The sequence below is a fragment of the Megascapheus bottae genome, chromosome 17 (genome assembly GCF_031878675.1).
Source record: "Megascapheus bottae isolate mThoBot1 chromosome 17, mThoBot2.hap1, whole genome shotgun sequence".
NCBI lineage: Eukaryota > Metazoa > Chordata > Mammalia > Rodentia > Geomyidae > Megascapheus > Megascapheus bottae.
The window spans coordinates 36896679-36911536 of NC_143525.1; the positions used below are offsets into that span (position 1 = coordinate 36896679).

The following is a 14858-nucleotide window of genomic DNA, read 5'->3' on the forward strand; positions in this document are numbered from 1 at the left end:
TTAAGATTTAGCAGCTAATTCCTTTAGGTGAGATTTCTCTTCAGAATTTAAAAATGCCTCACAAACAGGAGGAGGAAGCAAAGCCAGCACAAAAAGATAGTCCCATCCCAATAAACTTTACTTTCTTTCTTTCTTTTGTTGGTCATGAGGCTTGGACTTGAACTCTGGACCTGGGCACTGTCCCTGAGCTCTTCAGCTACCACCCCTATCCCCTGAGCCATAGCACCACTTCTGATTTTCTAGTGGTTAATTGGAGATAAGAGGCTCAGGATCTGTGGTGCCCAGGCTGGCTTTGAATTGTGATCCTCAGATCTCAGCCTACTGAGTAGGTAAGATTACAAGTGTGAGTCCCTGTGCCTGGCTCTTTATTCTATTTCTTAAAGAGAATGCCAAACTGCATAAGCTTCAGGTCTCACCAAACTTCAGGATTTGCCTGAAGTGTTGTACAAAAGATAATTATTAGCAAGCCAGTTGCTGATGATAGCTCACACCTGTAATCGTAGCTACTCAGGAGGCTGAGATCTGAAGATCAAGGTTCCAAGCCATCAGAGTCAGGAAAAATCCTTTAGACTCTCATTTCCAATTAAGCACTAAAAAAGCTGGAAGTAGAGGTGTGGGCTCCAGTCATTAGCCTTGAGCAGAAAAGCTCAGGGCCCTGAATTCATATCTCAGGATTGGCATAAAAAGAAAAAAGTTATTACCATAGATGATTAAGGACTCCAGGATTAGATAACACAGGATTAAAATCTTTATTTGTTGCTTTAGCCAAGTGGCTTATCTGCCCTAACCTTCAGTGTCCCTATCCTAAAAGAGATGACTCCTTAACAATTGAAGTGAGGATTTAATATTTGAAAGGTACTTAGTATGTATTTGATACACGATGGTTTTCTTCTTATGAGAACCTATTGAGAATGTAATATCCAGGGGCAGAGGGGTCCTTGTGCTGTAATAAGAGAAATCTCAATTAGACTCAAAGATTTCTTTCCATTTGATTCTTCTGCCCGCCCACACTTCACCTTGCTTCATGGATTTAAGCAACTTTGATGGGCATGTGGGCCTAAAGACTTAGCAGAACCTGGGAGGATGCGAAGACCCCTGGACATCTGCTGCCTACCGGCAGAATCGGATGAGATAAGGGAGGAATTTGAGCCCAGCTCATCGCCAGAAGTCGCATCCCTTAGGGGAAATGTCCTTGGCTAATTATAATTAGTGACCTGTGGTTATTACACACCGCTAAATATTGGTCTGGGTTTTCTGAGGAGCCATGTGTGTCTAGCTGGGATCTGGATGGGTGTGGCTGGTGGGCAGGAGAGTTAAATCTTCACAAAGACCGAGAAGGGGGCTGAGCGAGAGGAAAAATGCCCAGAGATTCTCCAGCTGCCCCTTAAGGAGCTGCGGAAGCCATCCAGCACGCCGGCCCGCCGCGCGCGCGCGCGCATGGACGCCGCCTCTCCTAGGCTCCAACAGCGGGTGTGTCCAGCGGGGATGGCTGGTGACCGCACCGGGAGCCGGCTTTCCGGCTGTAGTAGCAGCCGCAGGAGGGGAAAAGCAAAACATAACAAAACTGCTGAACAGATCCCACCCCCAACCTCACCCATCCCATCCACCTCGCGGGGAGGACAAGCTCCCGGAGAGAAGCAGGAGGAGGCGGGGAGAAGAAATCCAAGCCTTTAGGGTATCTCGACAGGTGTCTGGGGGTGAGGGCGGAGCCGGGGAAGGAAGGATGAGGAGGGAGGGGCGATGCTGCCCCTTTAAGAGGCGGCGGCCGAGCCCGGGACCTTTTCTCTTTCCCCGGAAGGAAAGCGGAGTTCGGGCTGGGCGCGCAAGGTGGGGAGGTGCGGGGTTGGGCGTGGGGAGGCGGGGCGCACGCCGGGGCGGCGGGGGTGGGGTGGGGGAAACCTCTCCTTCCCCTCCCCCTTGCGGTCGGCCGGTCTGCCTCGCTCGGATCCACCGCGTAGTTGGGATCTCCGGCGGATAGCGCGGCCGAGGGGGGCGCGGCCAGGACAAACTGGGGGCACACGAGCAGGGTACGAGGATCCGGCTACGGGACCGACGAGAAAATCGACTCCGGTACCTTGGCAAGGGGATCGGAGGCCGCAGACCCAGAGCCGAGGTGGAACCGGCCGGGGTGGGGAGAGACGAGAAACTGACCGGCCCTGCGGGAGCGCGGGTGTCCTCCGGCGGCGCCCGGAGCAGGTGAACCGGTGGTCAACCTCTCGGGGGCGCGGCGCCATCCCCGGCTGTGCCCGGGCTTGGGCGGGCTCCCGCTCGTCGCCATGGGCCCCGGCCCCCGCTGCGCGCCCCGCGCTCCGCGCCCCATGCTGTGTGCGCTGGCTTTGATGGTGGCTGCCAGCGGCCGGGTAGCCAGCGCCTTCAACCTGGACACCCGATTCCTGGTGGTGAAGGCCGGGAATCCGAAGAGCCTCTTCGGTTACTCGGTCGCCCTCCATCGGCAGACGGAGCGGCAGCAGCGCTACCTGTAAGTCCGGCGGGCTGGGGAGGGGTGAAGTGGGAGAGAGGGTGTGTGCTGGGGTGCCGGAGTTCGGGACCCCGCTGGCTTCCAGGCCTGCTGCGGCTTAACCGGAGGGCGGGTATCCGGGCAGCCCCTCCGACTGACTGCCGGGGCTTGGCAAGTACTGACCCGACCAGAACCTGTCGGCTCGGCTGTTGGAGATCTCTCCTGCAGCGGAAGTGGGGACGGGTGGGGTGCGGTGCGGTGGGGTGGGGTGGGGTGGGGAGGTCTCTCTCTTGCCTAACGCCCGGGTGAACCTAGTATCTAGTTTTATCCTCTTCTCTCTCCGGGGGGGCTAGCTGAAGCACACTGCCAGATAAACACCCCTCCGACTCTGCCGGGGAATAAGCCGGGAGCGGATGTGTTTAAGCTCATCACACTTCGTATTTACTCTGCGGCCACCCCAGCCACACCCTCTGCGGGATCAGACTGGACGCGGTGGACGCCTTCTTAAGCGCTTGGCTTACTGGGGTGGGGTGATTGCCCGAGCATGGGCATTTTTGGAGTTGTCTAAAGGCGCACGCTCGCTCTCTTTCTCTCTGATCCTTAGAGGAAAGGACAGTAGGGGACAGAGGAGGTGCAGACCTAACTCGGCCTTGGTCTCCATCGCCCACCCCCAAGCAGACGTCTGCGGTGCATTCCACAGATTCATGTTGACTCTGAGTGTGTTTGTTTTGGTTTGAAGAGGGAAATGGTGTTAATAGGGTTCTTGGTTTTGTTATTGTGCTCCCTCCTGCTCTCCTTCATAAGAACTGCTAGGAGAAGGACTGGGAAGAGCTAGGTGGAGGGGAGGAGGGGAAGAGATGCCTGCCCCTTCCCATACCCAGAGGGCCATATCCACATTTCAGAGGTTTCTCTGTATGTGTTCAGGCCCCTGAGGTTGGCAGCTGGGGGAAAAGAGGGTGGCTGGATGGAAGAGGTGAGCTCTCCCAGGGCTGACAGTGGTTGGGACAAGCCCCTTCCGCTTCTTTTGACTGGGTGCCTAGCCAGTCATCTGCCTCTCCCTGGCCTCTGACTTCACTGAACTTGAAGACCACGGTCAGGGTAAGGGTGTGTTGTAAACTTTTCCTGCTCTGGCTGGGGCCTGCAGAAACTTGAGGAAGTTTGGAATGTTTAAAGTCCAAACTACTTCAGCCTTGGGCTCTGCCTAGCTAGCCCAGCCCCTTGTCCAGTTTACCTGCCTGGACTTAGCCTCTCTACCTGACATTTCTGCAGAAGGGAGGGGCCACCATATCCTTCTGGCTTTGGCCAACCCTTATGATTTCAGAGGTCATGTTAGACCCATCGTGGGTGTGAGTTTCTAGAGCAGAGTCTTTTCTATCCTAACTCAATATTGCGAATTTTCAGATGTTTCAGTGGGGAATCTGCAGGACATAAAGTAACTCAATAGAAGGAGATCAGACTGGAAAGAGTTTAAAAAAAAAAAAAAGAAAGAAAGAAAGAAAGAAAAAAGATTCCGCAACCCCATGCCCCCTCTGCTAGCTTCTCTAGCTTCTTTCCAGGACCAGTTTCCCCCCAAAAAGCTGTAGAACCTGGACATACACATACATACACACCTTCCTGTCTTTGGGGCCTATGAGAAGCAACGTGGCATTGTGGAAGAGGAAGAGGCTTAGCTAACTCCCAAGGCCAGTGTCCTATCTTGGATGTGTCACTGATACCTGAGCCTCAGTACCCTTCCATGTCCAGCCAAGGGAAACAACAGTCCTTTTTGTTGTTTTTCTTCTTGTTTTAATTTGAGACAGGATCTTGCTATGAGGCTAGACTGGCCTCAGATAGCTCCTGCTTCTGCCTCTGCCTCCAGAGTGCTAGGATTGTAGGTGTGTACCCCCACACCTGGGTACAACAGGTCTTGACTGGCTGTGAGTGGGGCTTTAATGAGATAGTGGATGTAAAGTACTCTGTGTACCTGCTTCCGCAAAGAGCACTGTAAGGCTCTCAGGCTGAGGCCAGGATATGGTGTACCTCCTTCTCCCAAGGACCCCACTCAAGGTGGCCGAGCAAAGGAGAGGTGCTAAAACCAGGGAACTTCCGAGAGCAGGTGCTTCTAGACAGTTTCCTTGAGTATCCCCTGGTTGGATATTCTCAGTGTTGCCCAGGAGTGCCTCTCTATCTTGCTTATCTGTTCATCTCACTGAATCTAGCCTCCTGGCCCTTTGGGAGAGCCAGGTGCACCAGCTGGGCTTCACTGCAGCCAGCTGTGTAGCCAGAAGTGAGCATACACAGCTCTAGGGTTCCTTAGAGGCTGCACAACAAGAGGCTGCAGCCTCTTATTCCGTGATCCCCCAAGTCTCTGAGTAAGTCCTTCATCTGGGGTTCGCAGAATAGTTTCAGGAGATGCAGGGACCTCTAAAAGTACTCACAAAATTGTACATTTTTGGGGGTGGGGGTAGAAGGAGAGGGAGAACACAGCTTTTGTGTTCCCAAAGGAGACTTTTACTTTAGAAATGGTTAAAAATGCAAAGCGGGTACTTTGCTGTGCCATTGCTTTCATCTGTGGATTGGGATTCCCCGTTCACAGCCCGGGTCTCAAGCTCCTAGTCTTGAGAAACAGGGAGGACCCCATGCCATGAATTGGAAGGGCCTCTTGGAGACAGGGGGACTCAATCCTTTCTTCCTGACTCTGGTCTGACCTTGTAGACTGTAGGGAATCCTCTTCTCCCTTTCCCCCTTGCCTGGAAGTGAGGGTGACTGGGAAGCCTGGCACAGAAGCAGCTATGGCTCATGGGAATGAGGTCATGCCTGAGGTAGGAGAGCCCTTCTGAAAAATGTTCCCTGGACAGGGCAGGTGGCCTAGCAACTTTCATGGCTTGTGCCAGCAAAAGTGGCCCATCAGCTGGAGTTGCAGACAGAAGGCCTACATTGCAGTATATGCTTTTTTTCTGGCTCTTTCCATGACCAGTCTAGACTAAGGGGCTAAATTGGTAGGAAGTAGAAAGAAGGCTTACCTTGCAGAAAAAGCTGTAGCAAAGGGGGCTTTTGTCAGAGCTCAAGGAAAAAGTGGGTGTCCATTGCAATATAGGGAACTGAGGTTCAATGACACAATACCCTAGGAGGTCAAATATGGAAAGAATACTAAAGAGCTAAGACTAAAGGGAGAAGAAATGAGAAAAACAACCATATCCTTCCTATCTGAGGCTCGACCAAGGCCTCTTCTGTCCTTCTCCTGTCCTTCTCCTCTGGCTCCCTCTAGCTTGTTGCTCTGGTTCTAAGGCTGAATCCTCAAGGGAAGAGGGGGCTGGGTGAGCAGCCCAAGAAGTAGGGAGGAGGATGAGGGCTACAGTTTCGGGGGCCACAGGAGCTGCCTCTGGGGAGGTGGCTAATTTGGGTAGCAGGGCTGGCACAGAGCTGCTATCCTGACATCCAAGGACTGAACCCCCCCTGGATTGGAGCAGATCTCCTCCCCTCTTTCTGGCCTGGCATGGGAAGGGAGCAGGAGGAAGGCCTTGTGAGGGGAATGCAAGATCCTCTGGCCCTCTCTGGCAGCTCCCCAAGGGAACCACTCTACACCTCCCTGAGATGAAAGTGGGAAACTGAATTCTATTGACTGCATCTTAGAGCATCGCCCCACCCCACCATCCCCTGAGGCCTTTTGCTCTTTGGGGGTCAGCCAGCCTGGTGCCTTGAACTCTCCAAGGCCTTTTCCTAACCTGCTTCTGCTTTCTATTCTGCTGTTCCATTAGCTTTGAGCTGTCCAGGAGGAACACTGGGGCAGGGCGAGGAAGAGCTTTTTCCAGATATTAGAAGGGCCTTTCTGACTGGTCAAATGCAAGGGTGAGGAGGCATCAGTTTTAGACATTTTACCCATCCACCCTACCACTAGGTGGGTTCTGTGCCTAAACCCCAGGAGGTGGGGGGTATCCCCCTTCTACTTTCTTCCTTCCTTCCTTCCTTCCTTCCTTCCTTCCTTCCTTCCTTCCTTCCTTCCTTCCTTTCTTTGTCAGTCATGGGGCTTGAACTCTGGACCCAGGCACTGTCTCTGAGGTCTTCAGTATAAGGCTACCGCCCTACTCCTTGAGCCACAGCGCCACTTCAAGTTTTCTACTGGTGAATTGGAGAGATAAGAGTCTCAGGGACTTTAGTGCCCAGGCTGGCTTTGAACTGTGATCCTCAGAGTTCGACCTGTTGAGTAGTTAGGATTACAGGCGTCAGCCACCGCACCTGGCACATTCCTCCATTTCTTGTCCCATTTCTGACTTGAATTCAGTGCTAGTTAGCTTTTGGATGAAGAACTAAGGACCCCCCCCACACACACACCTGGTTGCTAGGAGAGATGCTCATTTGCATATCTGTGATACTAATTTATATAATAGTAGGGTCTCCTCCTACCACCTGGATTCTCTAATCTCTGGTCTGAGAATAATACACACCTGGCTGTGACTGTAGGAAGCTGGGCCTGACCCTCTGCATACACTCCTCACTCCCTCTCCTTCCCCCCACCCCCAATCTAAGCAAGCTTCTGACTGTAGACTCTTTGGATCCTGGGCTAGGAGCCAGAGGGCTTTAAAGGGCCTCTAAGCAGGCCAAGTTGGAGCTAAAAATACTCCGGGGGGGCAGGGGGGATGCGTGTGTTGGGGGGTGCTCCCTGTGGAATCTCTGAGGAAGGAAGGCCTGGATGTGGAGTTAGGATTAGGGCACTGACCCTGTTCCATCTCCATCCGTGGGCACAAGGCTGGCTCTGGGCAAAGACGGGAGGGTTATGGGTGCTTTGAGGATTTGCTTTTGGTTGCCATTAATGCCTGGCTCTGCTCAGTACCTCAGGAAGCTAAAAGGAGGGAGGCGTGGAGACCACTACCCCGCCACCCCCCTTGCCTGGCAAACACACACATTCTTGGATACCACTTACCTGACAGTGTGTCAGGACAGCAGGAGAAATGAGGACCATATTTTCCTCATATGCCCTGCCCTGTAGGAAAACTCCAGGGGCTCCTTTACCCTCTGAAATCTACAACTCTTCGAGGTCCTTGTAGTGGGACTCTCTACCTCCAACCCTCCACCTCCAGCCAATCTACAGTTCCCACCCTAATATGAATAGCCATCAGTGTCCCCCCACACATGGTGATTGCTGAATCTCCTCAAGCTAAGAAAGTCCTACTTACAGTCTTCCTCTGCTCCCCAACCATGGCAGTAATCTATCCTCTTCCATCTACTCTGTCCAGCCTGTTGGGACAGTAGTTTCTGGGCCTTGCAGGGAGTGTTGCTCATGCCAGGGCCAGCACCAGCCACGAGAAACCCGAGCAGCAGTGCTTCTCTGGGCCCTGACGTTGTAATTAGACAGCCCTTTTACTGAATGAATCCATTTATTCAATAACAACCTGGATGGTTGGCAGGACAGCTGCTGTTCCCATTTTACGGAAAGGACATGCAAGGCTCAGAAAAGGAAAAGAGATTGCCTTGGAGGCAGAAGCAACCCCAGAACTAGATCTCCTGCATCCTGTAAATGTTACTTTTTCAGGGCCCTGGCTTCTTTCTCTCCTCTGTCAGGCCTGCTAGGGGAGTCAGCCAGTGGAGGCACCGTCCAACCTTGCAGGAGGTGACTTAACAGGGCCTGGCTACCTTCTGTCTGTGCTTACTGTATTTTTCTCCTCCCAGGAACATTTATTTCCCCAGGGGAGGTCTAAACATCTCAGTCTCAACTGTGAGGTGTCTCCAGGTCCCTCCCCTTCCCAGAACCCCCAGGCAATGCATTCCTTACTCTCAGTGGGCGGAGGTACCCCAAGTCCCAGCATGCCCAGGCCCTGCCCTACTCCACTCCCTGCTTCCCCTACAGGTCCCTGGCAGGGCTGCAGGTATGGCATTGTGGCTTTGCTCCCTGTTTCCGTCCGGGCAGGAAGCCCAAGGCCAGGTTCTGAGCTGGGAAAATGAGAACCGAGGCATTGCTAGGGCTGAATGGAGGGATATCCCAGAGGTGCCTGTCCATCCAGGAGGCTGAGCCCTCAGGATTGAGGAAGGGGCTCTGGCAGAAAGTGGATTTGGAAAGAAGGTGAGAGACCTGTGGTTCTTGAACTGGGGTGTACCAGATTGGCTCTATTTGGCTTGGGGTGGAGTTGAGAAATTATCCTCTTTCACAGATATCCCAGGGGTTTCTAATGGGATGGGGTTATCCGTGAAGGTGTTTCAAGACTGATACCCCAACCCCACCCTCCCCCTTCTTTAGTTCCTCTGGTACCATCGGTTTTATATAGGTGGCCAGGGCCCTAACTAAACACGTTTATAGGAACTTAGTCGTTTTCCCCAAAGATGGGTTTTAATCCTTGCTCATCCTCACTCACTGGGAACTTTACTTTTGAGCCACATGTTCTCCAAAGTGTCCAGTCTCATCCCATACCTTTGTGCCTTGTCAAGGTGGGAGAGAGGGATCGAGGAGTGTGAACATCACACGGCTCACTTAGCGGCCCTGCCTCCTGTATCTAAGTCCTTGCCCTACTCCGAATGACCCATTCCTGTGAGCAGAATTGGAAGCTTTTACCAGGATTCCTTCCATCTTGTTCTCTTCCCATCTACCTTCATCTCAGAGGCCAAAACATCGGGAAATCCAGACATACTCCTTAGCCTCCAGTCCTCTGTGGCTCCTTCAAAGGCCCTCCTCCCTCCCCCCAACATGGTCTTGGGCGTTAGCTGTATGAACAACACCTGCTCCCTGGATCATGCTGCTTCTTGATCCCTGCACATGCTGTACCTTTGTCTAACGTTCTCCACCCTCTTGGTTATCATCCTCGGGTATAGGCCTAGGCACCTCTTCTGCAGACCTCTGATGAATCAGGACGGGTTAGCTCGATGCTAACCAGTCTCTTCTCATGAGACTAAGTACTGGGGCTATCCATTTCTTGGCCTGCTTCCCCATCCTGGCCTCTCCCAGAGGGCAGGTGCTGGAGTCCATCCATTCATGTCTCAACCCCAGAGTCTGACACAGAAACGAGGCTCAGTTAATGTGGGTTGAATAGCAAGTTAGTCCCAGGGAGCTGTGGAAATTCTGGACCATCTGCCTTCCTCTCTTTCTTCAGACTTCTGGCTGGTGCCCCCCAGGACCTTGCTGTGCATGATGGCTACACTAACCGGACCGGTGCTGTGTACCTGTGCCCCCTCACTGCCCTCAAGGATGACTGTGAACGGATGGACATCAAAGAGAAAAGTGAGGGGAAGGGGCTGGGGAGCAGTGTGGGTCAGAGGCCTGGCCAGTGGGGCACCAAGAGAATGACCTGGTAGAGAGATGTAAGGCTTTAATTACAGCTGGGAAGAGGGAATCTTGGAGGAGAGTAGGGTCATATGGGGTTGGCAGAGCTGACAGGCAAGAGTAAGGAGAGTAAGGGAGGCTCCCTACACTGGGACAGTGTGGGTCCCCGAGGGCCCACTCCTGCCCTCTAGAGGCTTTGGGCGCTGGAATATGTGCTGAGGTGCGCTGACTCATGAATCCCTTCCATGCCCACAGGTGATCCCGTCCATCACATTATCGAGGACATGTGGCTTGGGGTGACCGTGGCCAGCCAAGGTCCTGCCGGTCGAGTCCTGGTGAGTGAGAGCTCACCCAGTCCCTCTCCTACCCCATCCCAGCTCTCTTGATCTTCCAGGGGTAGCGTGGGGGTAGGTTGTTCCACAGTGACCAGCAGGGATCGAGTGTGTGTGTGTGTGTGTGTGTGTGTGTGTGTGTGTGTCTATGCTGTAGTCTTTCTGCAGCTGTGTCTCCCCTGTATGGTTCTCCTTCACTGCATGCCCGGGAGGGGTGGTGTCTGCACTCTGTCAAGGCTGGCATGGCCTGGGTCCTGTGTGAATCAACTCACTTCCTCCCTGTTCCCTCATGGGATAGTCAACCACTCGTGGGAAAGAGCTGAGGGAACTTGGAGGAGGAAAGGGCAGAAAAGGCCCCAGGCGGCTGGGCTGGGCGCTGGCTGGCACTGCTTCCTGGGAGGCTGGCTGCCGGAAGAAGCTCAGCCCTGCTGACCCCAGCTACTCCCTGCTGTTATTTGTCACCTCCTGCTGACAGTCTTTTTGTTTCTTTTCTTTTCTTTTCCTCTGTCATGGGGCTTGAACCTAGGGCCTAGACAGTTTTTTTTTTTTATTAAAGAATTTATTAACATTGACTTTTACATCATATTTCAATGACGTTTAACAAACAGGTATTCAAAAAGGGAATCTCTATATACAATCACTGGCACGTAGATTTTAGAACATAATCAAAATTAGGGTGAAGGTTTGTATGTCATAGATACATAATAATCTATGTAATAAAACATGATGCCTATAGAGTCATAAGTTTTTATGAGTGTGTAGTTGTGCTTATATTTCCAATACCATGTCCTTAGCATTGAGTATGCAACTTTTGAGTCCTCGCTCTATTAGTCTTTGGATTTAATAGCCACCTATTAAGGATACCATGTGCCTTTTGTTCCTTTGGTCTTTACTTGTCTCACTCAACATGATTCGCTCTACATTCATCCACTTCCCAGTGAATGCCATTATTTTATCTTGTCATGTAGAATTCCATTGTGAATATATATATATATATATGTCACATTCTTTGTATCCATTCAACTGCAGTAGGGCATCTGGGTTGTTTCCATCAATTGGTTATTGTGAATTGTGCAGAGATGAACATGGCTGAGCAGGTATCCTTTTCATATCCTGGGTTATGATGTTCAGGATAGATGCCCAGGAATGGTATGGTGGGATCATAGGGAAGATCTATTTTCAGTTCTTTAAGAAACCTCCAAACTGTCTTCCAGAGTGTGGTGCCCAGATTTTTTTTTAAATTATTATTATTATTAATTTTTTTGGTGGACTGGAACTCGAATTTAGGATCTTTCTTTGCTTGGCCAGTGCTCTACCACTTGAGCCATACACATCTCCAGGTTAATTTGTTTGCTAGTTAGTTGAAGAATTTTCTTGAAGAATTTTCTGCACAAAGTTAACTTCGAACCTCAATCCTCCAGGTCTTAGCCTCACGAGTAAGATTATAGATGGGACCCACTGGTACTCAGCCTGAGCATTGTTCTAAGCACCAGGTTGGCATAGTAAGTTCACTGAAATGCCTCTGTGTGCACTGTTGTGTACCTGGACCCTGGGTCCTTAGCAGTTAGCTATTCAGTATATCTTTAGTGAGTACCTATGTGTATCATGCATGATGCTTAGCGCTAGAAACAGCTGTGGCTCAGGCAAACTCATATCTGGAAGGAGACAGGAAAAGCATATAGGCAAAATTGCCTACTTCAGTCTACTTTACCCCCCTCCTTTCCTTGTGATGCTGGACATTGAACCCAAGACCTTACATATGCTAGACAAGTGTTTTACCACGGAGCCATAGCCAAGTCCTAAAGCAATATAGAGTGCGTGCAATGTGCTTGATGCTGTGTATAGTTTCTTGCATTTACGAGGGCAAGAGATCAGACTTGGAACCAGTCAGCCTTGGTTAGAGTATTCTCTATTTCTGTCTAGATGTGGGGTCTTGGATGGTTTCTTGGGAACTAGCTACTAAAGCTCTCAATGACTTGGTTTCTTTATCTAAAATGGAGAAAGTAGCCAGTGTCAGTGGTTTCCATCTGTAATCATAGCTACCTATGACCAGATCAGAAGGATCATAAGTCAAAGTCAACCAGAGGAAAAAGTTACCAAGACCCTATCTCAAAAAAACAAGCCAGAGCCTGGTGCCTCTGACTCGTGCCTGTAATCCTAGCTACTCAGGAGGCTGAGATCTGAGGATCACAGTTCAAAACCAGCCTGTGCACAAAAGTCAAAAGTTTGAGAGACTCTTGTTAGCTCAATTAACCACCAGAAAGCTGGGAAGTGATGCTATGGCTCAAGGGGTTAGCCTTGAGCTGAAGAGCTCAGGGACAGTGCTCAGGCCCAGAATTCAAGTCCCATGACCGGATACACAACAACAACAACAACAAAAACAAGCCAAATGTGGTGATTCACATCTTACTGTATTCTCAGCTACACAGGAGACTCATAGGTAGTAGGATCACATTCCAAAGCTGGCTTGGGCAGAAAGCAAACAACTAAAGGCAAAAAAAAGACTATGAGTGTGTCTCAAGTGGTAGAGTATCTATTTGTCTAGCAAGCACAAGGTGCTGAATTCAAACCTCACTACTGCTGAACGTTAAATAAATAAGCAAACCAAACAACAACAACAACAACAACAAATGTCCCTAACTGTAGGGTTATGATCAGGCTTAAAAGAATTAATATGGAGCCCATGCCGGTGGCTCATACCTGCAATCCTCACGACTCAGGAGACTGAGATCTGAGGACTGTAGTTTGAAGCCAGCCTGGACAGGAAAGTCCCTGAGACTCTTATCTCCTATAAACCTCTCAGAGAAAGTCATAAGTGGAAGGGGCCGGGAGTTTGGCCTAGTGGTAGAGTGTTTGCCTAGCATGCACGAAGACCCGGATTCGATTCCTCGGTACATAGAAAAAGCCAGAAATGGTGCCATGGCTCAAGTGGTAGAGCCCTAGCCTTGAGAAAGCCCAAGGACAGTATTCAGGCCCTAAGTTCAAGGCCCAGGACTGGCAAAAAGAAAGTCATAAGTGGAGTTCTGGCTCAAGTGGTAGAGCAAAAGAAGCTCAGAGACAGCATCTAGGCTCTGAGTTCAAGTCCCGGGATGGATACCACACATACACACACAAAAAAGTTAATATGGAAAATACTTAGAATTGTACCTGGCATATAGTAATTGCTCAGTGTTAGCTGCTGCTGGTCTTATTGATGCTATTATTAAGATTATTATTATTTAAGAATCCCTTGGTTAAGAGTCACTGGGGGATAGAGAAGCAAGTTCCCAAATTTCTGTAAACAGCTCCCAAAGAACCAGGCATTTAGGCGCCTCATTAGCTCATCCCTTCCCCTTCTCTTTCACCGAGACCCCTAAACTGTTCTCCAGTCCATTCTTTCTGGCTCCCCTCACACTGGCCCTGCCTGCTGGGACCAATGCTCAAATGCTCTAAGGCCTGGAGTCCCCTTTCTACTCCTGTCCCACCCAGCCAGCGAGGCTCAGGGTAAGAGAGACTAAGGCTGTGGGTTCGGGGTTTCCCTAGGTCTGTGCCCACCGCTATACCAAGGTGCTGTGGTCGGGGTTGGAGGACCAGCGACGCATGGTGGGCAAGTGCTACGTGCGGGGTAATGACCTGAAACTAGACTCCAGTGACGAGTGGCAGACATACCACAATGAGATGTGCAACAGCAACACCGACTACCTGGAGACGGGCATGTGCCAGCTCGGCACCAGCGGTGGCTTCACCCAGAACACTGTGTACTTTGGAGCTCCTGGAGCCTACAATTGGAAAGGTGGGGACAGTAGAAAAAGGGAGGAGGGTAAAGACACTCCTCCCCCCGCCCCCGACACACACACACAACCTTTTCCCCCATAGTTAGCAACAGACAATCCACCCAGGTCATCCATCCACGCTAGGAAGCAGAAGAGACAGGGCACACTGCCCCCCATTGCAGCAGGCCCCAGGACCTGTGCTGGGTTAAAGCACTCACAGTGCCAGAGGTTATGCACATATTGTCTTTATCCTACTATAGTTTAGAAGTTTAGATGGAAATGTGGGTCAGTCTGATTTCAGCTTAATCGTCAGCTTAAGTAATCCATGTTCCTGGTATAGCAGGGTTTGTTAAAAAGAGGGAACGTGTCCCATCTCTCCCATCCTATATCTCAATGTTCATTGTACCTTGTGAGTCCCTCCAGATTTTAGAATAGATACCTTAACAAAAACAGCAAATAGAATTATACCGTTTTGGGGGGTTTTTCTTTTGGTCAGTCATGGGGCTTGAACTCTGGACCTGGGCACTGTCCTTAGGCTCTTCAGCTCAGTGCTAGTGTTCTACCACATTGAGCCACAGCGCTACTTCTGGTTTTCTGGCGGCTAATTGGAAATAAGAGTCTTTCGAACTTTCATGCCCGGGCTGGCTTTAAATGGTGGTCCTCAGATCTTAGCCTCCTAAGTAAGGGTTACAGGCATGAGCCACCAGCACCGACTTTTTCTTTTTCTTTTTTTCTTTTAACTTAATAAAAGCTGTGGATATTTTTTCATGTTGGTAAACACTGTTTTTGTTGTTGTTGTTGTTTTTTGGTGCTGGTTTTGGAGCTTGAACTCAGGACCTGGATCCTGTCCCTTAGCTTTCACTCATGGCTGACATTCACTCAAGTTTCTACTTGAACTGCACCTCCACATCCAGCTTTTTGTTGGTTAATTGGAGGTAAATCTCATAGTCTTTCCTGCCCAGGTTGTATGTGAACCTTTATCCTTATATCTCTCCTCCTGAATAATTCAGATTACAGGGTGAGTCACCAGCAGCAAGTCCTTTTGTGTATGTACGTATGTATGTTTTTTAGTGGTACTGGGGTTTTAC

At 50.6% G+C, this 14858-nt stretch overlaps 1 protein-coding gene across 1 annotated transcript in view; it reads left to right on the top strand.

Annotated features, from left to right (window-relative positions):
* The first annotated feature begins 1837 nt into the window (after positions 1–1837).
* Positions 1838–14858, top strand: part of Itga3 (integrin subunit alpha 3) — a 33305-nt gene continuing 20284 nt past the window's right edge. Inside the window, exons 1-4 of the mRNA XM_090350966.1 lie at positions 1838–2479; positions 9517–9644; positions 9942–10021; positions 13541–13790. Of these exons, the coding sequence (XP_090207092.1) occupies positions 2277–2479; positions 9517–9644; positions 9942–10021; positions 13541–13790 (661 nt within the window). The 5' untranslated portion in view covers positions 1838–2276. The remainder of the gene's footprint in view (positions 2480–9516; positions 9645–9941; positions 10022–13540; positions 13791–14858) is intronic.